Genomic DNA, 26,137 nt, shown 5'->3' with positions numbered 1-26,137 from the left:
CTCTGCCCCAGTATCCTGGGAACTGTAGTTTGTTAAGGGTCTCCTAGCAACTCTCGGAAGTGAGAGCTGGACCATAAGGAAGGCTGATTGCCGAAGAATTGATGCTTTTGAATTATGGTGCTGGAGGAGACTCTTGAGAGTCCCATGGACTGCAAGAAACTCAAACCTATCCATTCTGAAGGAAATCAGCCCTGAGTGCTCACTGGAAGGACAGATCCTGAAGCTGAGGCTCCAATACTTTGGCCACCTCATGAGAAGAGAAGACTCCCTGGAAAAGACCCTGATGTTGGGAAAGATGGAGGGCACAAGGAGAAGGGGATGACAGAGGATGAGATGGTTGGACAGTGTTCCTGAAGCTACCAGCATGAGTTTGACCAAACTGCGGGAGGCAGTGGAAGACAGGAGTGCCTGGCATGCTCTGGTCCATGGGGTCACGAAGAGTTGGACATGGCTAAACGACTAAACAACAACAGCAACTCTCAGCAGCCTTAACAAACTATAGTTTCTAGGGTTCTTTGGGGAAAGCCATGACTCTTAAACTGATGAAAGATTGCTTTAAGCATATGATGTGGAAGCAACCTCAGAAAGCTTTTCTTAAAACAAAACAAAAAACCCACCTTTGCTACTGACTTTGCTCACTTTCACAGAAACACTACTGTTGCTCCTCGCTACAACTTCTACAACACCTGCAACGACAGAACCATTTTTCTCTTGCCACAAGCCTGGGAATTATAACGAGTTGTGCCAAAAGCAATCATATCACTGGCCTTTCTTCCTCTATTCACTGTTTTCCACATACCTAGGACGCGGGTGGCGCTATGGGTTAAACCACAGAGCCTAGGACTTGCCGATCTGAAGGTCGGCGGTTCGAATCCCTGCAACGGGGTGGGCTCCCGTTGCTTGGTCCCTGCTCCAGACAACCTAGCAGTTCGAAAGCACCTCAAAGTGCAAGTAGATAAATAGGTACCGCTCCGGCGGGAAGGTAAATGGCGTTTCTGTGTGCTGCTCTGGTTCGCAAGAAGCAGCTTAGTCATGCTGGCCACATGACCTGGAAGCTGTATGCTGGCTCCCTTGGCCAATAAAGCGAGATGAGCGCCGCAACCCCAGAGTCAGCCATGACTGGACCTAATGGTCAGGGGTCCTTTAGGATCATGAAGCATGCATCCTATGATGTAGGGAAAACTCTGTGTGCTTTTGTCCCGAATGCATCTGCTCTGCCATTGTTGCAGTGACGGGATCTACAAATCCTTTCCCTCCCTTAGGTCTGCAGAGAACAGGTCCCAGTCAGAGCTGGCCACTGTCAAGACTGCACTGGAATCTGACTCAGCCTCGGATATAGAATTAGCGCCTGCTCCTGCACTTGCACCAAAGGTAAGAGGTCAGCGTCATTTGGACAAGTTCTGTGTTCAAGGAAGGCTTTTCCCAGCTGGTGTCCTCCAGCTGCTTTGGACTACAACTCCTATCAGCCCCAACGGGAGAAAAGCAGCTAAATTTATTTCTTGGGCGGAAGAATGGATTTCAGCACATCACTCCCTCTGCCTTTTCTCTGCTCTAAGCGATGTATAATAACATCCATGCTTAGTTAGTTGACCATTAGTAAAAGGTACGTTGTATCAATAATCATTTTAATTTCTGGGGATTTATAGGAATTCAGAGGGAGAAAGTGTGTTGGGGCAAACATTAGCGTTGCGGGTGGTGAAATGTTCTTTGGCCTGTCGACAACCCCTGAACAACTCTTCTGGGCAAACATGTCAGCAGTGTGTGTGGCCACCCTCCCTCCCCTCAGAATACTCTCATATGCATACATGAATATATACAATACACATACGGGATCTGTGCGCTGTCAGGCAAGCAGGCACACCCTCAGCTGATTGGCACAGATAAGCAGAAGAGGGGATTAATCCGCCCTTCCAGACATCAAATGATCAGTCTGATGACTGGGGAGCAAAGGGATTTGCATCCTCTTTCTGCCCACCCGAGTGCCTACTTTAATTTTTATTCTCATTGCTACTGCCACCAAAACCATGGGAGATGAGATCAGATATTTGGGACAGGGTTTAGCCACCCACTATGTAAACCAGTGAGCCTTGGGCTTGCCAATCAGAAGGTCGGCGGTTCGAATCCCCGCGATGGGGTGAGCGCCCTTTGCTCGGTCCCAGCTCCTGCCAACCTAGCAGTTTGAAAGTACAAGTAGATAAATAGGTACCACTCCGGCGGGAAGGTAAACAGCGTTTCTGTACGCTGCTCTGGTTTTGCCAGAAGTGGCTTAGTCATGCTGGTCACATGACCCGGAAAAACTGTCTGTGGACAAACGTTGGCTCCCTCGGCCAGTAAAGCGAGATGAGCGCCGCAATCCTAGAGTCGTTCGTGACTGGACTTAGCTGTCAGGGGTTCTTTACCTTTTATGTTAGAAGGAGAATACTTAGGACCATCTCTCCGTGACATGAATCCTACAGATGACCAGGATTTGCCTGTTTGTTGTTGCTTCTATCATTTGTGTGCTACTTCACATAAGGCTCTGGAAAGTCAATTGCAAGTGGGGGGGGGGAGAGATCACCACCAGTTGGCTGTTGGAAAAACATGAGATTTTTTGACACAACACTTCCTTGCCATAAATACTCTTATGGGCATAAATCAGAGTGACTGCAGCTCAGCTCTTGCAGATGTGCTGGAAGATTGACTGCAGTAAAAATAAAAAAGACCGCGTAACCAAAACATTGGCCCATTTCCTAAGTGGTGAGCTTTTTAACGTCCGGTACTTAAATTCATTTTAAGGAATGTGGTGGGATTTTATTGCTTTTAATAGAACTAAAATTCAGCCTGTTTGTCATACAGGTCCAAGCACCTGATGGTCACAGCACAGCATGGTCAAGGGCAGCACAGACGAACCTGGGTGATCAGCTGTGCCACCACACAGAGGAGTGGAGTGGACTTCTACACACTCTCTCTCTCTCTCTCTCTATATATATATATATATATATATATATAATGCATTCATATCCCACCTTCTCCAAAGAGCTCACAATGGTATATGCGGTTCTTCACCCTCCCTTTTCCCCCCCTTACAACAACCTTGTGAGGTTGCACAACAAAAGCATTCTGGGATAGTTCCAAGTGAATAGTTCCTGGGATAGTTCCTGGATAATTCCAGGCCTTTCCTCCTTTTTGTATCCGTACATGACTCACAGAAAGGCATTCCATATGCTCTTTTGAAAAATTCGCATATTCAGATCGGCAGGTAGAAAATCTGTTGAGACACCCAGAGGGGAGCTTTCTCTAATTTCAGGGAACGGGTTGTTTATTTAAGGGGAATGTAGCCTTCTCTTGTCACTAGCACAGAATGGATGCAGAAATGTGGCAAATTCAATGTAAGAATGGAAAAAAATTAGGAACTGATAGAAACTGAAACTACCCCGCCTACCCCGCCCCTTAGCCATGGAGTGGGGGGAACTATTCCCCCTTAGGGAGTGGGGAACTAAACCTCACCTCCCCAGGCACCAAAATCCCAGTGTAAAGACAAAAACAGACTACATGCTACACATCTAGTTTGTTAGGCAATTTGACCATCTTTTAACACCTACCGTGCTTCCTTTTTCAAATCTTCAAAAGGCCCTCGTATTGAATCTTGAGCATTTTTATTAATCTTAACAGTTTAAAATGCCACAAAGGTTGAAATTAATATTAACAGCAGGTAGATTATTATCAAAAGGATTTTAATCCAAGTATTGCTTATCAGATGCCAGCCCTAGTTGTGACTTAGTAAGGTTGTACCTCGGAAGTAAGCCCCATTGAACTCTGTGGGATTTACTGCTGGGTCCACATGCAAAGGGTCGAGCTGCCAGGCTGTAATGCTGTCCATGCTGGTTAAATGCTATTTATCTCTGTGGGATTTAAACTGCCCAACCGTGAAGGGAATTGCAGCCTTTTCCTTTGGAGTGAGACAGGGCCTGCTATATCTGGCACCCACAATATGGTGTTGCTGTGACAGATTTGAACTTTGCAGCTTCCGTTGCGTAACTGAAAAGATTCTCTGACATCTTGGCTGCTTAGAAACACTTTAAATGATGCCCTCAGGGTCTCTGTTTCTCAGATTGTTCGTCTGCATGCACAAAGCAAATCATCCCCTTCATATATAACTACGGTCTCCAAGCTCATGCGTCTGTCATCTACCTAATCCAGACTTCCTCAACATGGTGCCCCCATCTACTTTGGACTACAATTCCCATCAGCCCCAGCCAGCATGGGTGGTTGGGGGAAGCTGAGCTAAGTGCTAGAGTTCATCTTGTCAAAAATTCCATAATTCCGCATGTGTGGTTCCTTGGAATGCCATTCATTCTTCACAATGCTCAGAGATTCCACATCTTGCTTAGATTACGGGAACAAGGAAATCCAAGCATGTCATCCTCCCATTCTGTCTTTTAAGCATAGAAATAATTGCGGTGGCATTTGTTTCCGTAGTAATGGCATGTAGTGTTGTGGTGGAGCTACATACCTGCTCTCCTGAGACCAACATCACCAGGAAGGGACAGATAGTAGTAAGGTCTGGGCCCCATAAGTGCTCCAACGGGAGCACCAGATTGTTCCCACTGATGCACTCACATAACCTTTACTTATTGGCCCCTCTGCCCTGCCACTGGCCCATCCAGGTAAGCAACAATTCTGGTGTCAAGAAGGTAGCTTCACAGCTCTGCCCCACCATGTACTCAACTACTGATTTGTCCTTTATCATTTACAAAGACATGACCCATCATCCGACCTGTGGGAAGTCCCATAGAGCTCAGTGAAGCTCTTTCCCCTCCTCTTTCCATAAAAGCCCTAAGTCTGACACAGAACACATGGCCATCATCAATGCTCCTCTCAATAATACTTAACTGTTCTATATATTATCTCCCATGCTGTGCGGTGGATGGGGGGATGACTGAAGCTGAAAGAGATTGGCTTGTCTATGGCCACCTAATGAGGTCAGGGCAGAGACAAGATATGAACCAGAGACTTCCTAATTTGTAGCTCTGTCTTTTAGTTTTTACACTGCACCAACTGTCTCGTTCCTCTCCAATGCCCTGTGTGAAGGTTACCCATATTTAACCTGTGCAGTGGCGAGGAGCAGACTGGCCAAATGTGATGGGCATGCATAAAGAGAGCTCATGCCATCATTTTGTAAAAGAAAGGTGTCAGTGTCGTGCCTGATCACAGTACTGGGCTTAATTCTCTGCCAATTCTATGTTCCGCGGGAGAACCAAAACCATGCAAACACCAGCTGTCCTCGGCTTTTAGATTGTGGATCTTAGATAACCTGCTCAGCACACTGTATGCTTTGCTTATACGTTCATGCTGCAAAGCCATTTTACTCTGAGACTATAATTTCAGACATGCTTACCTGGGAGTAATTCCCCCTGAGCTCAATGGGCTTACATCTGGGTAGACACATATAGTACTGGAATTTAAAGTGATCCTAGTGGGGATTGCATTGCATGTACGTTGGTAACCTTAACATCCTCTGACCACTTCCTTTTCCAGTACTGTTCAGTGCAAGGTTGATGGACACCTCTTACCGCCCCCACCTCCTCCCAAAATCAGTCTGGACTCATTTTAATGCAACAGAAATTATAGCCAGCATGAAAACAGCTCATTGCAATTGAATAACCCCCAAAGATAACAATAATAATAATGCATAATTATGTAAGTGGAAGCTGTTGTGATCTGCTGTTGGGCAGGCATCTGGCTAATGAGTTTAACCTCAGACAAGTGTGGGGTCAGGAGCTTAGCAGAATCGAGGCTTTTTAGGTCATTGCACTATTTTTCCTCCCAGTGAAAGAGGATGTTTCTTTTCACTGTGATCATGAATTCAGAAGTTTTTTCATGAAAGGGTGCTTATAAACTTGCATTGTACTTTCCCCATGGGGAGAATACTGGGAAGGAAGCTGAACAAAGGAAGCAGCCAAGAATAGCAGAGAAATGACAAATCACTCCTGTTTAGGCAAAATGGAAAGCAAACGCAAAAAACTTTGCTCCATCAAGCAAGCTCAGGTGCTTGGCACGTTAAGATGAACCAGTTCAAGTTCATCCTGTACCAAAAATGAACTAGTTCAAGTTCACCCAAGTGAACTTTTTAATTCATAAAATAATTAATCAGCAGAAAAGTTTTAGTTTGGTATTCTGAGTGTTACCAGCTGCTGGGCTGAAGTATAGGGTCAACAACTAAATCAGGGACCACACACAAGGAACATGATCTCTGCCGGACATAATTTCAGCAAGTGAAGCTATGATTCTAGTATTTCCATACTAGAAAACATTGCTTAATTTGTGCCAGGCACACAACTGTTAAAGGCACAAGGCATCATTCAATTAGTTCCTATTTGTATACTTTTCAATTGCAGGGAAGATACAGGAAATTCCTCCTATCCCTTCCTTCTGATTGCTTAGCAATAATGACTAAGTGGTTAAGTACCCTTAGCAACAGCAGCACCTCTGGATCTGCCTAATAAACCTTGGAACACTTCACTATGTTTTGCTTTATAACTTATAGGAGTCCAGTTGTCTTACTTTTCTTTATTTACTGAAAGCTAAGAGACCAGGCCTCCTACAGGGTGGAGCAGATAAACTTGAAATTGTTCAAAGTTCTACCCCAGAGTAAACCTAATGCACCTTTAGTTCAATGCATTTAAACTTCATTTAAGTGAACAAATTTATTCCAAGCACTTCCAAACATCTACATCGGTTGGTTTTGTCATTTTTTGAAAGGATTATTTGACTGGTAAGAATTGAACAAGTGCATGGCCACGCTAGCTGGGGCTGATGACAGTTGTAGCACAAAATATCTGGAGAGCAGCAGGTTGCTGAAACTCTTCTAGATTTTGTTATGGGGTGACAACTGCAGCAGACAGGATAGCAGCTGCAGTAGACAGTCTTTAAATATCAATGGGCTTCTGTTGAATATTGAGGGCTGAATGACATCATGCATGTTCCCCTCTGCTGAGGGTTTGTTGACTTTTTTGTCTGAAAGGAGCTCTCAGGAAATGGCGTCAAGTGAAGATCAGCAATTGAAAATCGCCGGCGTCAGCGAAGTTAACTCTTTATTCAAAGAAACCAAAACAGTGCAGGCTTAGTGATCTCAGCAGCTCTTCCCAGTGTGGCAGTTGTGAGGACTGAAGGTTCTTCCCACAGCTGCTAAGTCCCCTCCTTTCCAGGGGTTTTTCCAAGCAATTGGAGACTGTGTCTGTGTGCAACCAATCTCTCCTCTGCTCCTTTCATTTCTCTGTGTGTCTTGGGAGACCAGGGGGAAGGGGAGCTGGTCACAGCAGGGGGGGGAGATTCCTTGGATTCTTCAGCAGTTTGTCTTAGTCTCCTGACTCCCCTCCTCTTCTGCCTCTAGGTTCTGGAGTGCTCTCTGTCCCAGCTTCAACTTGTTCACTAAACCCAGCTGCCTCTTCAGCTTCCGACATCTCCTTCTCACAGTCTGCTCCCTCTTCTCCCTCTGACCACATATCGCCATCCCACCACCAACCCCCTGGCTCTGAGCCTTCCTCCCCTGGAGGTTCTCCAGCTGGTACCTCCCACTGCTCCTCTCCAGCCAGTCCATGACATAAGCCTATGATCAGGAGCAAAAGAGTAGCCACACAGAGCTGAAGGTTTTCCTTCTGGGCTAATTACCTACTCACAATCTTCTCTCACAATTTCAGGGTTGGGCCATGGGCAGCTGAGGTGAGCCAGGGACCAGAAGCCTTTGGACATGTCAGTGTCAGTTCAGCCTACACTCGAGTAGGACCCTGGCAGAGACACATGCCCGACTGGCATGTTCCTTCCCTCCTGGTGGATCGTTCGGGAGCTTCATAAGCTTTCTTCAGCCCGAACGTCACAGCGACCGATGCCAACCAACACCGGCACACTTAGGGATCCGCAGAGCTTGTGCAACTTGCACGTGACAGACCTCAACAACTCAGCATTTTGGCTAATCTACTTTATTTACATATAAACACACACGGAGCACTGCAGCATGGCTCCCTCTCTCTCTAGCATCAGACAGCAAAGAGGAAAAGACAAAGCACAATAGTCCCACTTCACGGAACACAGTAACACAAATATCCTGTCTCCGTCACTTCCCACTCTGTGGAGTCAAAACATACACTGTCATGTGAAAGACAACAATCCCATGACTGCAATCATGGAGCAGGAATTCTAACAGTCAGAACTACAGTTTTATGTGCACTGCATAGAGAACGGTTTTGTTTAAAAAGTTGCTTAAATAAATAATACACTAGAGGACAAAGCAGGAGGCAGGACTGCGGAACAATCCAGATGTCAGGGGTAAACTCCAGTTCCCAGAGGTTTTTTTGTGGGAGAAGCCATTTGCATTAAATATACGTTATGGATATACGTCTGGCTGTGCTGGCTCTTAATGCACGACGTTGATTCTCAGCAAATAATGTTCTGTGCTGACTGCGTTTTATTTTACTTTTTCTTTTAGGCACGATCAACCAAAGAGCAACGTTGGGGAGGTGCCCTCCTCTCACGAAATCATTCTATGGAGGAGGAATTTGAAAGAGCGAAAGCAGCTGTTGAGGTATTGTTTGACGTCTTGGAAAATGTCCCACCTGAAGTCGATCTAGCAAAGCAGCCTTTTGTTTAATGCAACAAAAGCACAACCTGGCATTGGGCAATTTGAGCTAAATGGAGCTAAAGTGATTGTGTTTCCATTGGAAAAATAATGGCGTGATCCTCAGCATGTTTCTCTGTGACATGGTTTCAAGTAGATGCGCTTAGGAGTGCTACCAAAGGGGAGCTTCTAGCATAAACAGTTTAAAGCACAGGAGTGTTCTTGCTAGCCATTCATCTGAGTCTGGGGTAAATATTCAAAAAACATATGTGTAACTAGGTGAGCAAAAGACCTAATTTCAGGTATTTCTCACAGCAGGTTGCCAGACCCCCCAATCAGTAGAAGGGTGGTTTCAGACCATTGTAATTTTTCTTTGGGATCCCATCACATTTTACAAAGTTCGGGTTGCACAATTAAAGTTTGGGTGGAGCTTTTGCACAACAAACTTGCTTCCTTCACATATTGTGAAGGAAGTGAAGGAAATAAGTAGCTATCCTATTTTTAAAAGACATCTGAAGGCAGCCCTGTTCAGGGAAGTTTTTAATATTTAATGCTGTATTGTTTTTAATACTTGATTGGGAGCCACCCAGAGTGGCTGGGGAAACTCAGCCAGATGGGCGGGGTATAAATAATATATTATTATTATTATTATTATTATTATTATTATTATACCTTTTAGGCAATGTTAGCTGTTTAGTGAGCATTCATTCTGATTTGTTTGTGAGAAGTTATTTGATCTTTAAAGTGTATTTGTTCATTTCATAAAGTTTATATACTGCTGGATTGTACAAAACCTCAAACCTCACATGGAGCAATTGTCACCCCCATTTCCAATATGTTCCTCCTTCACTTTCCTTATTACAAAGTCTGCTTTTTTTGTAAGCTGGGGAGGTGGGGAGAGTTGGTTGTGCAAGAGAACCAAATCAACTATAATTGTGTAACCTCTCTTTGTCAGTATGCGATTAAATCCCACTCGAAAATATCAACCGTCTGGAAGTGCCCAGAGAGAATGGGCAACGAGAATTACACAAGCAAGAGAGAAGAGGGGGAACAAACCTTACACACACACACACACACACACACACACACACACACACACACATCCATTGAAACATGCACCCAGCCAGGTCAGTGTGAGTCCCTGGTGAGGATCACAAGGTTGATGCAAATAGAGAGACACTCAAATCAGCTGTGCAATTCGGACCCTGGTTATACACACAGGTTTCCCTTGCTGTGTTGGGATATTTGGATCTCACATTCTTTTGTTTCGCATTTACAAAGGGTGCCCTACCCCATGCACACACACCCCAGCACAAAAAATATCGGTCCTGACAACCAATGTCAGACTACAGATCTGCTCCAAATCCTCCCTTGAAATTGAATTTGGGAAGGAGCCTTGAAAGATAAGTTTATTCTGTATGTGGTCTCAGGAGCTCAGCCAGAAGTCTCTTGTATTAGCAGCATGCAGTAAAACCATTTATCCCAACCAACGGCTGCAAATCTAGGTGAGGAAGAACTGCTGTTCTCTCATTTTTATGCAATTGCATTTGCTTGTTTATCTCCAGCTTGATTCCAAAAGACTGAGAGATGGTGTTGTGGCTCTGTTTTCCCGATCTTCTTCTGCCAATCTGCCTTCAGCCTTTCCTCCAAGATCTTTGCCATTCTATTCACATTCCCCTTGATTGACAGCATCCCTGATACTCCAAAGCTAGGCTTTCTTTTAGCACAATGTGAAATGATTTAGCAGCTTATATGTGGCTCGGGATGAATTTTTACTGTACTATTTTCAGGGACCTACGTGGGATCAGGATAATGTCCCTGTTCAATGCAAAAAGGCTGGGCCTGGCCACTAAGAGATCTGGACTGTGCCTAGGGAGACATTTTCAGAAAAGCATAAGGCAAAACCTAGGCAGTTAAGTCGGAGCATTGACTAAGACTAAAACTCTCAGCAATTCGCACAGGCCTTGGGCAGCTGTTTCCATATTCAGAACTGTTTGTGACAGCACTTCAAGGACTGTACCACTTTAGAATGCAAGTGGGCATGGGATATGTAGCAGACTGACCCCGCTAACTGCCCCCAATTAAATATAGCAGACCCACTGCGCGGTACGACAATTAAATGGATTTCTACAATTTACCACAGGCTATCTTGCCTTGTCTTATGTGAGGGAAACATCAGTTTGGAGTATCTAGGGAAGGAGTTGATCAAAAAGATTTACAAAATTTACAAAAAAGATAGAGAGTTGGTTGAAACAAGGTTGGGTGAAGAGATGCGTTCTTTCAGGTAGAAGTTAACTTATAAGTTAACTCCCAGTATGTTTCCAAGCACAATTCAAAGTGTTGGTGCTGACCTTTAAAGCCCTAAACAGCCCCGGTCCAGTATACCTGAAGGAGCATCTCCACCCCCATCGTTCTGCCCGGACGCTGAGGTCCAGCACCGAGGGCCTTCTGACGGTTCCCTCACTGCGAGAAGCCAAGTTACAGGGAACCAGGCAGAGGGCCTTCTCGGTAGTGGCACCCGTCCTGTGGAAGGCCCTCCCACCAGATGTCAAAGAGAAAAACAACTACCAGACTTTTAGAAGACATCTGAAGGCAGCTCTGTTTAGGGAAACTTTTAATGTTTAATAGACTATTGTATTTTAATATTCTGTTGGAAGCTGCCCAGAGTGGCTGGGGAAACCCAGCCAGATGGGCGGGGTATAAATAATAGATTATTATTATTATTATTATTATTATTATTATTATTACTTAAACATAAAGATGCCACAGGCTTAAACACAGTAGTAGATGCACAGCTTTTCTTGAAATTCATTTACTCAGAAATCAGTTGTTACACTTCAGTTTCTGTTGTTGGGTGTGTGTTGTTAGGAAACCCTCAAATTTGTTGAGTGGAATTCTGAGGGACTGCATCACCTGACTCTGGTCTGGCTCTGCTGCCTGTCACTGGGTGTCACATGATTGAAGTACCCACAATGCCTTTGGAAAAGTAGCTTTTCAGGAAAGGTGGTCTGCATAGCCTTCTCCCTGGCATGCTAGCTTTCTGTGTACAATGGCTCTTTGATATTCCCTGCTAAATTGTGGGTGAACATATCAGACGACACAGCGATTCTTCAAACAGCTCTTGTTTATTCACAGGCCAGAACAGAACTGAACTGAATGGTTCAGCCAGCCTGCTTATATAGAGCTCCACTAGAACGCAACAGTAACCATTTTCTGTAGCTATCCAATCACTGAACGTCACTTTCGATCCCTTATTTGCATATGTGGACCTGAACTATCTACAGTATCCCCCTGCTGGCCCAGGGTGAGAACTTCAGTACATAACATTCCCAACAAATATTGAATTGCATGCTGGACCTTGTGCACTGCCTTGTGTTAGTCCTTATTGAATCATCCAAGTGGCACAGCTGGCAGGGAGAAGAAGTGAAAGCATCTAGACCTCATTATGTTCCCAACAGTGTCTTTGGGAACACAATAGGACCTTGAGGCACTGTGGATCTGCTGGGCTTCACTTTGGAGGCTGCAGAGTTCTTTTTTTCCCCTGGGAAGCTGACATTTAGGGGGGTGGAACTGATACACACACCTCCAATTTTGGTGGGCAGATCCAAACCCAATCCAGATCAGCCCTATTACTAGTGACATTTATACATTGCCTGTGTTTCAGGGCCGTGTTAAGCATTATTTACACTGCCAGCTCCTAGTAGACTAATGCAGAGTAATGGCGCTTTATGAATGATAAATAAAATAATAAGGTGTTATTGAAGCCACTCCTGCAAAGTGCTTTGAACATTTGAAATGTGCTATATAGATGCTAAGTCTTTTTTTATTATTATTCCTTAAACCCACAATTTGTTTTCTAGTACAGATCATGTGATTTTTGTGGGTTTTCTGGCTATTTAGCAGGGAATGGGGAGGAGACTTTATTTTTCTTTTGAATAAAACTCAGGCTTCAAATATGCCTAATGCTGGCAGCTATGCTTTTCAATTATGAAACATTCTGCACAAAGTAAAGAGACTCTTTTTAATAGCATCCTTTCTCTAAAACATTTCACCTAGAGAGATAATTAAAACATATTCATATTATGGCCAGGGGTGGGTGGGGGGTGGGAGCGAAGCAGCTATTAGATTGGAATGTAATTAAAATACAGCTTACTTAAAACTGGGGTGTAAAATGAAAAGAAGATCAGCTGTATTGAATTGCCACTGCAGTGTGACTGAAAGGGCAATAAGGCTATGATTTGATTGTTTTCTGATGATTAGGCCTACTTAGATTATATCCTCATGCCATCTCAACACACTCGTCAACTGTCCTGATTTGAGCAGGACACCCCAGAATTACAGAGGCCACTTGTGCTTCTGATTAAATCCCAGAATGTCTCATTTTGGCTCTTGCAAGAGGGTGGCCTCAGAAGACACTCATTTTGTGGGGGAAGTGCACTCAACATGAGTCACCTGGCTCTGTTGAGAATGTAGCCCCCCAAAGACATGTGTTTTGGGGGACCATGCTTTCATGTGAGTCACATGACTCACGTGGGAGCGTCTCCCCGAAAGATTTTCCTCTGCTGGATGTTGGAGGGCATGTCTCAGCACCTTCACTCGAATTAAGATGGGGAGGCATGTACCCTTTGTCCTACCACCCCCAACACACAGAAACACTGGCCTGGTTTGCATATGACAATAAACCGTGGCTGATTAAACCTTGGCTTAGTGTTATGTGTGATCCCTACTCAGCAGCTTAGCTATGTGTTGTTGTTTTTACTGCTAATGAACCACAGTCTGCAGCTATGGTTTGTTGACTTGTGAACTTTGGTTTGCTTTAGCTATGGCTTGGCTTTACACATGAGTCCAACACTCTTCCTTAACCATGGTTTTTTTGACCATCCTATCCCAGTCATTTGCCACACTACAAATATTTGAAGCAAGAGCAGTTGGAACACAAACCTGTTAGGATATTTCCGTTCCACCTTAAAAGGGAGCAGGATGTTTGTGTCACAGCCTGTGTATTTCCTGTTCACAGGATGTTTCTGTTGTGTCTTTGCTTTCGTTTCTCTCTCTGTGCCTGAGACATTGAAGCAGGCAGTCATGTTTTCTTTGTTCTGACCAACGCTGAATAAAGTTGTAAATAATGCTCTCCTGCGTGCATCTTTCGCTGTGTATTATCTGCTGATAGAGTGTGCATCAGCTCTGGAATGTGGCAAGCTATTTCTGGAGCTCATGTCGCTAATTGATTGATACTGCGTTTCTACGGGAGGTCGTTGGATGTCCGGAGACAGTATGGGGGCATGATGGCTTCTGTCTCCCTGGCAGTATCCCAACAAAACCAACCTAGAGAAGCAAGCCATGTGTACTGTGATGATCTGTTGGACGACTTGTGGTAGCAGCTGAACCAGAAATTCTTTGCTTCTTTGAATGCTGATTCTGTGAAACAGACATAATCCAGATAAAAATTGTGGGTAGCTGCCCTGATCCATTTGAAAAGAAAAGAAAAATCCAAAAGCAGCAGTATGATAATCCATTTATTAAAACCGAGGAAAATGTCACAAAGTAGTGTGCAAGCTTTCAAGTGCACCAAAACCTTTATCCAGTCTGACTGTTGAGCAAAAAAAGCAGGGGTTGAGGAAGAGAAAATATATTGCTGTGTGTGGTGGAAAAGCTCTGCCTGCAGTTTATAAATGTTTTAAGATTGAGTGCATGCGGTGTTATGTAGACTTAAACAGGTTAGCCTGTGTCCAAGTGTAACATACATCTTGGGTTATACCAGAGGCAACTGATTTTAACCAAATTTTGCATGATTGTTCCTGAAATCAAGGAGTAGATTTGCATCCATGTTTGGATACAGCTGGACACCATTTTGAATCAAGGTGATAGATTGAACTTTTCCAAACGGCATTGATTTTAACCACAGATTTCAAGACTGTGCTGGGGGTGTTTTTTGTTCCTTAAATTTCCCAAGCAATGCTAAATGCAAAGCAGCTAGTAGTCAATATATTAGCAAAGCTCGAGATTAATTGGACGTGATCCAGGCAACTCACCGCCTTCAAAGGCTACATACATCACAAGGTCAAGAGGATAATGGATTTATTTGAACATGCTCTTTCTAATTTCAGCAGTTCTATTCCATGCACAAGTCAAGGAGCAGAGATGAACTGAAAAACAGCTCTCCATCTTTCTTTGGGTACATAGGTTCTACGGCATATTACTCACGTAGGATCTTTGAGGTTCTTTTTTTTTTTTAACCAACTGCTGTATGTTTTCATGAATGGAGAATGGTCTGCTGCACTCCTCCTGCCCCAGATTTATTTGTAAATTTGCATGCAGAGGAGGATGCTTTCAGAAGGGGGCAGCTTTCCCTGCACTCTCATTTCACGGAATTCTCTGTAACAGTTAATTTTTGTTGTCAGCAAAATGCAGGCTAAGCTACAGCAAATCCTGCATCATGGAGAACAGATGCTGCCTGCAAGATATAGGTCTTTTGGCTAAAGAAACCCAACTCCAGTGTGTGAGAAGAAACATTAATTATAGAGACCTCGGACCAGTTGCCCTTCTGCGGAGGAGTTGTTTCAGCTGGCTGTTTATTCCTGGATCAAAGAAGAGAAGCGGAATCCAGCTCTAGTGGTGCAGCTTGGATGGAATATCCCTGAAATTAAATCAAAGTGGCCAGTGAATTAGCATAGGCGCGACGGGGATATGCAGATCTAAATGAATTTGCCTTGCCAAGTCTGGACTTTAAGATGGCTCTTGCAAAGCTAGCTAGAACTGAAAGTTTCACATGCCATGTGAAAAGAAACCAGGTTATTGATTGTTCATAACTCTAAAGGCTCTGTCCCGACAGTCAAGAAAAACTAGAGATCCTTGTCTATGTTAACATATTATTTTATGTTTACAAAGTATCCCAGCCTTCAGCAACCTGGTGCTATTCAGATGTTTTGGACTATAATTTCCATTTGCCCCAGCCCACTTTAGTTTTAGTCCAGAACTTCTGGAAAACATGAGGCTGGACAAGGCTGAGATACACAGTATAATATCTCCTTGCATCTTATCATATTACGTTGTGTGCATTTTTAAACTCTCTAAGGCTGCATGCACACTATGCCTTTTAAAGCACATTTGAAACAACCCTTTTGCTCCAAAAATTCCGAGCAGCTTTTTTCCACCACTAATTGCAGCATGCGGACCAAATCCCATCAAGATCAAGGCTGGGGAGGGAAGGAAGCACCTCAGATTACATTTTAAAATAAGCCATTGAATTAATCCACATGGAATTAATGTGCCCTCAGCTGCACTAATAACCAGAGCAAAAGCAAAGTGAAAACATCCCTCCCAGACTGAAAATGTAGCATGATGAATCTTTAAGGGAATCTGGATGTTAGCTGAACCAGCAAAGTGTTTGTGTTGTGGATGCTGGTTGTTGCGATTGCCAAACTTTAATTAGCAAGCAGTTATAATTCTAAGTACCCACAATGCTGATGAATTATTCCTGAGGCTCTGGCTGGTGATTTAAGACAATCCTGTTTATGATTTGCCTTTTTCATTTTGCATCCAGGAGAAGCAGAGCTAAGCAGACAACAGACACAATAACCTCACGTTGTTCCCCAAAGTGCCCACATAAAACTATATTGCTTGGACTTTATTAAGGAGGAAGTGCAGAGAGCATAGTCCGGTTTTATAAAAACTGCTCTTTGATAAGCCCCTGGGGGGACTGTCAGACTGTGAATTCAAACCAAATCATGTTTGCTAGCAAGCGGACAAAGCCTGCCCTGCCTTTACGGTTTGGTAGCGTTCGGAGCTAAATTACCTCTAGATTCAAGATATTTCTTAGGTGTTGCAAAGTCCAAGTTACTTAAGTCTAGCAACTTAGCTGAATTTTAGTAGCAACAGAGACATCACCTTGCCAACAAAGTAAAAGTTTGTTGTAAAAGTTATGGTTTTCCCAGTAGTGATGTATGGAAGTGAGAGCTGGACCATAAAGAAGGCTGATCACTGAAGAATTGATGCTTTTGAATTATGGTGCTGGAGGAGACTCTTGAGAGTCCCATGGACTGCAAGAATATCAAACCTCTCCATTCTGAAGGAAATCAGCCCTGAGTGCTCACTGGAAGGACAGATTGTGAAGCTGAGGCTCCAATACTTTGGCCACCTCATGAGAAGAGAAGACTCCCTGGAAAAGACTCTGATGTTGGGAAAGATTGTGGGCACAAGGAGAAGGGGACGACAGAGGACAAGATGGTTGGACAATGTTCTTGAAGCTACCAGCATGAGTTTGACTAAACTCCAGGAGGCAGTGGAAGACAGGAGTGCCTGACGTGCTCTGGTCCATGGGGTCACAAAGAGTCGGACACGACTAAACGACTAAACAACAACAATTCCTCCCCCTCCCCACTTCTTAGGAATCCTGGGTATTCTACTCCCTCTCATTCCCTGCCCCACTCCCGAAACTCAGGCATACCCTCACTCACCAAGAACATTAGCAATCAAGGAGAAGGGGGAGAGGAGAAATTCAATTCAGTTCACATTTAACGGTCAAATTTGCACTTTCCGAAATGATACGCAGCCATCCTGCAAACTTCCCATTTCTCCAACCTTTGCAGTGCAGTTCTCCAGCCAAGTAATGTGTCCCAGAATGGGTATACTAGGGTGAGAGAGAACAGCCTTTACCAAAGGTGTCATGGGCTTTGAAGACGCTCGAATTCAGGACGCAAGGGAGAAACGTGCTAAGAGGAAGGCACACTTGGCAAATCCACACTGTGATCAACTCCCACCCAGAAACCAATTTTCCCACTGTGGAAGGACGTGTGGATCCAGAATTGGCCTCCACAGTCACTTACAGACTCATTGTTAAAACTGTGTTTATGGAAGTCAATCTTACTCAGCTACGAGTGATTGCCAAAGAAGAAGAAGATACCAGAGTGAAGTGTGCATAAGCATGCAAATATTAGCAAAGAGAACATACAAAAATGCATTATATAGAGCTTTGGGGGAGGGCAAAGTTGAGGTTTTTGGGCAAAATTGATGTTTTTGAGCTATTTTAAAGAAAAATCAGCAAAAATGCTACTGCCGACATGGGTTGCCATACGTCCGGATTTTCCTAGACATTTTGCCGCTTTCTGCCCAGGCACTGCTTCAGACTACAGTATGTCCAGACATATGGCAACCCTACATTATATTAAGGAATATTATTTAGCAGCATTTGCTAAATTTCTTTATATTTGGCCAAATTGCATACAAAAATGTGCACGTTATGAGAAATTTGCTTTGATGGATTTTCATGAGGACAGTGCAGACAGATTTGGAAATGTGGGTAATTGAATTTAAGACTGGGAAAGTGAGACACTGAAATTGACAGATTCATGCATCCCAGGCTTGAACCGCAAGGCAAAACTAGAGGCGACAAAGACACAGCCTCAGAGCTTGCAGCGTGGCATTTCATTAAGGTGCATGGAGTGAAAAAAGGTGAAAGCCAGCATTGCATAGTGGCTAGAGCCTTGGGCTGGGACTGGGTTCAAATCCCCCCTTAGCCATGAAGCTATTTGGGTTATAGTAGGCCAGTCATATTCTCCCTGTCCAACCTACTTCATTCGTAAAGGTTTCCAGAGCAGTTGTTCTGTTACTCTGCTGTTGAAGAAAAATAAAAAAATAGCTTGTGGTGCCTACATTAACAAATTTGTTATGGTATAAACTTTCATTGACTTATGCATGTAACAAAATAGGCTGTATGTTCCTTTTTATGGTGCTGCAAGACCTTGTTTTGTTTCTATTTTGTAAGGCTGCAGCAATGAAAAAATGAGGGTGGAGGGGAGAGTCAGATGTGCTGTCATGAGCACTGTAGATATAATTTTTTAAAAATGCATTGGGAAATCATCCATTGGTGACTGTACTGTGTATGCAAATGTTCAGGCTTGGTAATGTTCAATTCTTCATCCCTTGACTGCTCACCTGAAAGACTTCTGCCCTCTCATCAACAGGTGGTCATCAGCATTACTTTGCATTTTTATTTGCCGTTTTAAACAGGTGGTCTGGGATGAATATCCACCAAGATCAGCTGGAGGCATTAGGTATTCAGAATTTGCAGTTTTGGAAACAGAAAAAACGAAAACAAAAGATGCTGTGAAGCTGAAAGATGTTTTTCTCTCTCTCACACACTTTTTTCTTCCTCTTTTAAATCTTTCTTTCCCTGTTTTCCTTTTGTTTTATCCTCTCCCTAGTCAGACACAGAGTTTTGGGATAAGATGCAAGCAGAGTGGGAAGAAATGGCTCGCAGAAACTGGATCTCCGACAGCCAAGAAGCACAAGGCCAAGCGGCCGTCTCCATTAATGAGAAGGTAACGCTGATGTTGTGGAGAGAGGAGGCTTGTAGGGCCGCTGGGTTGCCAGGGGCAACCATGGAAGCTTGACTAGGCCAAAGCCCTTGCCAGTAACTAGAGGAGGGTGAAATAATTTGGCAAATGCCTTTTTAATTTGTTTCCATGGCAGCTTTTAAGCACCAAGCCAGGGGTGCAGGTTGCCGCCCGCCACATGGCAGTGGTCCCAAGGTGCCTGCTGCCTCTCTCCTCTGTGGCATTTAGTAAGGCAAAGTGAGTAAACTCACAAGACAATGAGGAGATGAGTTGCAGGGCCTTATTCAAAGAGTATGTAGTGTGAGCATGAAAAAGACTGAAAACAGGACGAGTGAGTCCATCAAGTTCCCCAGTTCTGCTGCTGGAAATAACTGCTGTGGTTTGGGCTGATGGGAGTTGTGTTTACAAACATCTGTAGGGCTTCGCCAAGTTGGCGAAGGCTTTATAATATTATTTAATCAACTTTTTATGCTCATGTACCGCAAAAAAAAGGCAGGACGGAGGTTCATTCATGTGGTCTGTGGATTTGTGCTTGAACATGGGAGATGACCTATTCACCGCATTAAATATTTGTATTGATTCTTATTTGTATTAGAAATGGAAGCAGGAATTAAAATGCAATTAAAAATCGCACCCCATTTCGCACAGGTATTTATTACCATTGCTTTAATAGGCAGAAAGATCATTAAGTTGTCCACCAAGACCTTCATCTGTTTTCAAGTGGTCTGGGGTTGGGAAGTTTGGGAACCACTGGTGCAGGAAATGAGCAATTTAATCCTAGGCTGTTTTCACCTTTTGAGGTACTGTGCCTCAATGTCACCACATTCATTCTCTCTCCTAGGGCTATTATTTTCATACAGAGAACCCCTTCAAAGACTGGCCTGGCGCTTTTGAGGAAGGCCTCAAGAAGCTGAGGGAGGGCGACTTGCCCCTGGCCATCTTATACCTGGAAGCTGCTATTCTCCAAGATCCTCACGACTCCGAGGTATCCGCTCTGGTTAATATTCTGAAACTGGAATGCGTTGGCTTGAACTTATTTGCTAATACAGTGGTACCTCAGGGTACATATGCTTCAGGTTACATACGCTTCAGGTTACAGACTTCACTAACCCAGAAATATTACCTCGGGTTAAGAACTTTGCTTCAGGATGAGAACAGAAATCGTGCTCCAGTGGTGCGGCGGCAGCGGGAGGCCCCATTAGCTAAAGTGGTGCTTCAGATTAAGAACAGTTTCAGGTTAAGAACAGACCTCCGGAACGAATTAAGTACTTAACCTGAGGTACCACTGTAATGGAAATAAAGCCTTTAGTGGTCATGCTTAATATCATGATCGACATGATGTCTCCAGTACTATCAAGCTGGATGGGGGTGCACCATTGTATTAAAAGGGGTAAGTTTACAAATTAAGGATAAACCCACATTTCACATCCAGTACAAAGCCTGCAATATATATTCGGTTGCATCAGATGTTGTAATCTGCGTAATTTGACCAGGAGTCATGGGAAGACTGGATGAGAGCCAACAAACTAAAGCTCAATCCAGATAAGACTGGATGGGATGTTGCCTGCTCTTGTTAGCACTGCACTCCCTCTGAAGGAGCGGGTACACAGTTTAGGGGTACTCCTGGATCCTTTGCTGTCACTTGCGGCTCAGGGGGCTTCAGTGGCATGGAGTGCCTTCTATCGGTTTTGGCTGGTGGCCCAGCTGTGCCCCTATCTGGACAGGGATAGCCTAACTTCTGTTGTCTATTGTTTTGTTTTTGTTTATTGTGTATTTTGTGTTGTGAACTGCCCTGTGATATTTGGATGAAGGGCAGGATACAAATTTAGTAAATTTGAATAATATGCATTGGCATTCTGCCAGCTTTTGAAGACGCACCTTTGAGCTCTAAACCAAAGTCTCCTGTTTTAATTTTCTGCTGTTTTAAGGGGACTGCTTTACTAAAAGTTTCACTTACGAGTGTTTATACTTTAATGTTTCTGTATCTACTTTTATACTTTGTAAACAGTTTAAAAGCCTAGTTGGGCAATAAGTGGTGTGTTGTTGTTGTTGTTGTTACAGTGGTACCTTGGTTCTCGAATTTAATCCATTCCGGGAGTCCGTTTGACTCCCAAAACAATTCAAAAACCAAGACACAGCTTCCGATTGGCCGCAGGAATTTCCTGCACTCAAGCGGAGGCCGCGTTGGACGTTCGGCTTCTGAAAAATGTTCACAAACCAAAACACTTCCAGGTTTGTGGTGATCGGGAGCCGATTTGTTCAACAACTAAGCCATTTGGGAACCAAGGTACTACTACTAATAATACCTATATTGTCATTGTACAACCTGTGTATAATGAAATTAAACCACTGTGTTGTTGTTGTTGTTAATTCCTATGTCACACTTACCGTATTTTTCACTCTATAACACGCACCCGACCATAACACGCACATAGTTTTTAGAGAAGGAAAATCCGTAGGCATGCCACCCGTAGGCATTTCCTCCATAACATGCACAGACATTTCCCCTTACTTTCTAGGAGGGAAAAAGTGAGTGTTATGGTGCAAAAAATACGGTAGGTATTTCTGATTTGTTCCCTGGCCACTAGCTGTATGGATGTCTGTAAGGCACAATGAAAATCCCCCAAATTATATTTTCAACTCTTGCTTGCATTGCTTTGGTTTTTCTGGACTGTACTTTTGTAAAATGACTTGCAAAGCAACTTTTTATTATTATTATTCATTCTTTATTAAATTTGTATACCACCCTTCATCCTGAGATCACAGGGTGGTTCACAACATAAAAATTCAAAATGAGAACACAAAATACATAAGAAAACAAACACACACCAATAACCCTCCTCCCACAAACCCAGTTAAAGGGGTGTCAAGTTGTGGGTGAACATATCAGACAACACAGTGATTCTTCAAACAGCTCTTGTTTATTCACGGGCAAGAACAGAACTGGACTGAAGTGTTCAGCCAGCTGGCTTATATAGAGCTCCACTAGAACGCAACAGTAACCACTTTCTGTAACTATCCAATCACTGAACGTCACTTTCAATCCCTTATTTGCATATTTACCTAAGTAAAAACTATCTACAGTATCCCCCTGCTGGCCCAGGGTGAGAACTTCAGTACATAACAAGGGGCATAGAATCTTAATCAGCCAGAGGCCTGGTTAAAGAGAAACAGTTTCACCTGGTCCCTAAATATATGCAATGAAGGTGCCAGATAAGCCTCCCTGGAGAGAGCATTCCACAAATCAGGAACCACTGTTGTCACCCTCTGGACCTCTCATGAAGGAAGCACATAAAGAAGGACCTCAGGTTATGACTGCAGTGTCAGTGTGGCTCATATGGGGAGAGGAAGTCCTTGAGGTATTGCAGTCCTTTCGATACACAGCTGTGCAGTAATCTTACCATTTTTATGTTGCAGGCCTGGCAGTACCTTGGGACAACACAAGCTGAGAATGAAAATGAGCAGGGAGCAATTGTTGCACTCCAAAGGTAAATGGTGTTAATTGCTTCATAGAGAATCTCAGCTATAATTTTTAAAAATAATAGTAATGAAGAAGTCAAGTTTCTAGTCCATAAGGCAGTGAAGCCACACTTTAAAGACTGACCACAATGCCTGGTCCTTGCCCCTCCCCATCAAAACAAATTATGCAAAGTATATGTAAGTTTGCTTTAATTTGCAGCGGTGTGAAACCATGGTGTGCCGAATTTGAGCCACCTTGGTGCAGAAACAATTATTATTAATATTTAAGCTCACACAGCGCAGAGGCTTATGTATCCTTAAAGGGATCTGCAAAACTTAATCTGGTATGTTATTGAATCAAGCAAATGGGAACGTGGGAAAAGGCAATGTCGTCCGGCAAACACAACCAAGGAACTCTGCAAACAGGAGGCCTGCTTGGTATTCCTGGCACTTGCGCACTTCCTAAAAGTTTATCTCTTCATTAGAAGTGCTCCTTAATTGAGCTAAACTCAACCCGACAGCCGCATGTTAAGTATATGGTGATCGTTTCTGCCGCTGCCTCTGTTCCAGTACTAGGCAGATAACAGTCGTGCCACATTTTCTAATGCTAGTTATTATTCTCTGCTTGTGCTCAGAAAGTTAGCTGCGTCATATTCATTTTCTCCTCACACTGAGTATATACTCTCCAAACCTAATGATATTAGCTGTGTTAATAAGCTAATCCGTTTATCTAACAATGCTTCCATTACTGTAGCCCTTTCACAGGTTCCCTCCCGGCATACAATAAATAAACTGGCGGGGGGAGGGGTGGGAAGCAACCATGTGCATGAATCCTGCACCCCTACAACCACCCAAAAAACTTCCATTTATGAAGGGGGCTTGTAGGATTGTGCCACACTGGATACAACCCTGCTGAGTTTGTAATGTTTTGTATTCTATCCAGTGCTTTTTTGCTACAAAAAGAGGTGCCGGAATTCACCATGAATGCCTCCCTTGTTCATATACCGTATTTTTTGCTCTATAAGACTCACTTTTCCCCTCCTAAAAAGTAAGGGGAAATGTGTGTGCGTCTTATGGAGCGAATGCAGGCTGCACAGCTATCCCAGAAGCCAGAACAGCAAGAGGGATTGCTGCTTTCGCTGCGCAGTGATCCCTCTTGCTGTTCCGGCTTCTGGGATTCCAAATATTATTTTTCTTGTTTTCCTCCTCCAAAAACTAGGTGCGTCTTATGGTCTGGTGCGTCTTATAGAGCGAAAAATACGGTATATTAAATATATATAGTTTCAATGATTTTTAACATATACAGTCAAAACACAATTCTGTCTTTTTTTCTTATTTTTGTCAACTTCCCACCCCTTTTCCCCTGGAGCTATTGTTTCTCCCCTTCTACTGCACCCTATCTTCTATCTATCATATCATAGCCACAATATTATAATTGCCTCGCTTGTTCTCTTATAATGGCAATGGTGCCTACCTGAGAGGTTCCAGAACTGGGTTCCGACAAATTCTGGCGGGGGGGGGGGGAGCCCTGGTTCCATCTTATTTTACTGTATACCACTTTTGGTTGTGAAGTGGTTTATAAATCTATAAACAAAGCCATCCCACCATCCATGCCAGGCTGGATAGTCATATCATTTGACCTTAAGATGCCCAAGTTGGACCCCAATGAATTGCTAGGATGCATCTTCTGATTCCAGTGGTGATGCTGAGGTCAGCAGTTGTTATGTGAACTTCACTGCCTGCCAATAGAGGTGGTTTTTAAGAACCAAGGATAAATGGTTAAGCCAAGTCTGAAATCCTATGTATACTTGACAGGGCAATCCTAATTATGTCTACTCAGTCCTACTGAAGTCCATGCACCTTACTCCCAGCTAAGTGGGGTTAGGATTGCAGCCAAAGTCTGCAGACTGGGACTTTGCTGCCAAGTAAACCTGCATTGTTAATTATAAACAAACCAAAAAATAATAAATGTCTAAATATTTTGTTAGCAAAGTCCTTTGTTGGCTGAGCTTAAGTGTTGCATTTCAAATTATCAGGCCTTATGCCAACGCATCGAGAGGGATCTAACTAATACGGGTTTCCGCTATTCTGTTCAGGTGCCTAGAGCTCCAGCCAAACAACTTGAAAGCCTTGATGGCCTTGGCTGTGAGCTTTACAAACACCAGCCACCAGCAGGAGGCTTATGAAGCGCTAAGAAACTGGATCAGGCAGAATCCTAAATACAAGTACATCGCCAGGAGTAAAAAAGGATCCCCAGCACTTACCAGGAGGATGTCCAAGGCAGCAGAAGAAAGGTAACAGAAGGTCTGATAAATGGGCATTATGAAATAGATTTGGGAGTTCTTAAAAGCAGTCACAGTAATTTAAGAAAGTCATGTGGTCTCCTTCAGATGTTACAGCCCTGTTTAGGGAAGCTTTTAATATTTGATGAATTATTGTCTTTTAATATTTTGCGGGTGGCGCTGTAGGTTAAACCACAGAGTCTAGGACTTGCTGATCGAAAGGTCGGCGGTTCGAATCCCTGCGACGGGGTGAGCTCCCATTGCTCGGTCCCAGCTCCTGCCCACCTAGCAGTTCGAAAGCACCTCAAAGTGCGAGTAGATAAATAGGGACCGCTCTCCAACGGGAAGGTAAACGGCGTTTCCGTGTGCTGCGCTGGTGCTGGCTCGCCAGCTGTGGCTTAGTCACGCTGGCCACGTGACCCGGAAGCTGTCTTCGGACAAGCGCCGGCTCCCGGCCTCTTGAGCGAGATGAGCGCGCAACCCCAGAGTCGGTCACGACTGGACCTGTTGGTCAGGGGTACCTTTACCTTTATCTTTAATTTTTTGTTGGAAGCCACCCAGAGTGGCTGGGGAAACCCAGGTGTTGTTGGACTACAACTTAAATGGCTTAGGACCGCAATACCCCAAGGATTGCCTCTCCCCCTATGAACCTACCCAGACCAGTGGCGTAGCGTGGGGGTGCAGGGGGGGCCGGCCACGCTGGGCGCAACATCTGGGGGGGGGCTCGCTCGCCGCCTCCAGAGTCGCCGAAGAGCCTCGGGCGCAGGCTGTAGCAGAGCCCCATGTCTCGCGGAACCGGCGAGCTGTGTGCGCGTCTGGGCTGAAGGTGTCCGGCAGGCAGCGGCTCTCAGCGCTCGACGCGGTCCCTGCACATCAGGGCTGCGGAGGGCACGCCAGGCAGCCCCTCCTCACAGCCCCGCCGCCGCCGCTGCTGCTGCAGCTGCTGGGCCATGTTGCATTTTCCTCGCCTCTCTGCCCTCCTCCGGGCAAGCGGCATCGTTTGGGCGGCAGCGCCAGCGGCAACTCGCCTCAGATCACCTGACACGGACCCGCAGCCACCGCCGTGGCTACCTTACCGTAAATACGCCAGCCCAGGCAGCAGCAAGAAGAAGCTGGCAGCGGCGGCAGGTTAGGGGTTAGGGGCGCAAACTACTTGCCTTGCCCCGGGTGCTGACAACCCACGCTACGCCACTGACCCAGACCCCAAGATCATCCTCTGAGGCCCTTCTTCATGTGCCTCCTCCACAAGAGGTCTGGAGGGTGGCAACACAAGAACGGGCCTTTTCTGCAGTGGCTCCCCATTTGTGGAATTCTCTCCCCAGGGAGGTTTGGCTGGTGCCTTCATTATACACCTTTAGGCACCGTGCAAAAACGTTCCTTTTCAACCGGCCTTGGGCTGATTGACATCCCTTTTGAACATGTTGTGGGAGGGGGGATTTGGGGTTTGTTGTTATTCTTATTTTTACTAT

The 26,137-nt window shown here is 44.4% G+C and overlaps 1 protein-coding gene and 1 long non-coding RNA gene across 8 annotated transcripts in view; one reads left to right on the top strand and one right to left on the bottom strand.

The window, feature by feature from the left end:
• Positions 1-26,137, top strand: part of PEX5L (peroxisomal biogenesis factor 5 like) — a 192,532-nt gene that overhangs the window by 159,224 nt on the left and 7,171 nt on the right. For all 7 annotated transcript variants that reach the window (XM_079977930.1, XM_079977928.1, XM_079977927.1 and 4 more), the window contains 6 exons: positions 1,263-1,371; positions 8,465-8,560; positions 18,796-18,912; positions 19,769-19,912; positions 22,345-22,415; positions 24,483-24,680. In XM_079977930.1, coding sequence (XP_079834056.1) covers positions 1,263-1,371; positions 8,465-8,560; positions 18,796-18,912; positions 19,769-19,912; positions 22,345-22,415; positions 24,483-24,680 — 735 coding nt within the window. The remainder of the gene's footprint in view (positions 1-1,262; positions 1,372-8,464; positions 8,561-18,795; positions 18,913-19,768; positions 19,913-22,344; positions 22,416-24,482; positions 24,681-26,137) is intronic.
• LOC307217267 lies at positions 14,655-18,786 on the bottom strand. The gene is made up of 2 exons (XR_013839507.1): positions 18,527-18,786; positions 14,655-15,230 (listed from the first exon to the last, which is right to left on the bottom strand). It is a non-coding gene; the product is annotated as an uncharacterized lncRNA (long non-coding RNA).

This window comes from Podarcis cretensis, assembly GCF_951804945.1.
Source record: "Podarcis cretensis genome assembly, chromosome: 5".
In the NCBI taxonomy this organism is placed as follows: domain Eukaryota; kingdom Metazoa; phylum Chordata; class Lepidosauria; order Squamata; family Lacertidae; genus Podarcis; species Podarcis cretensis.
This window is presented reverse-complemented; position numbering and strand designations above follow the sequence as displayed.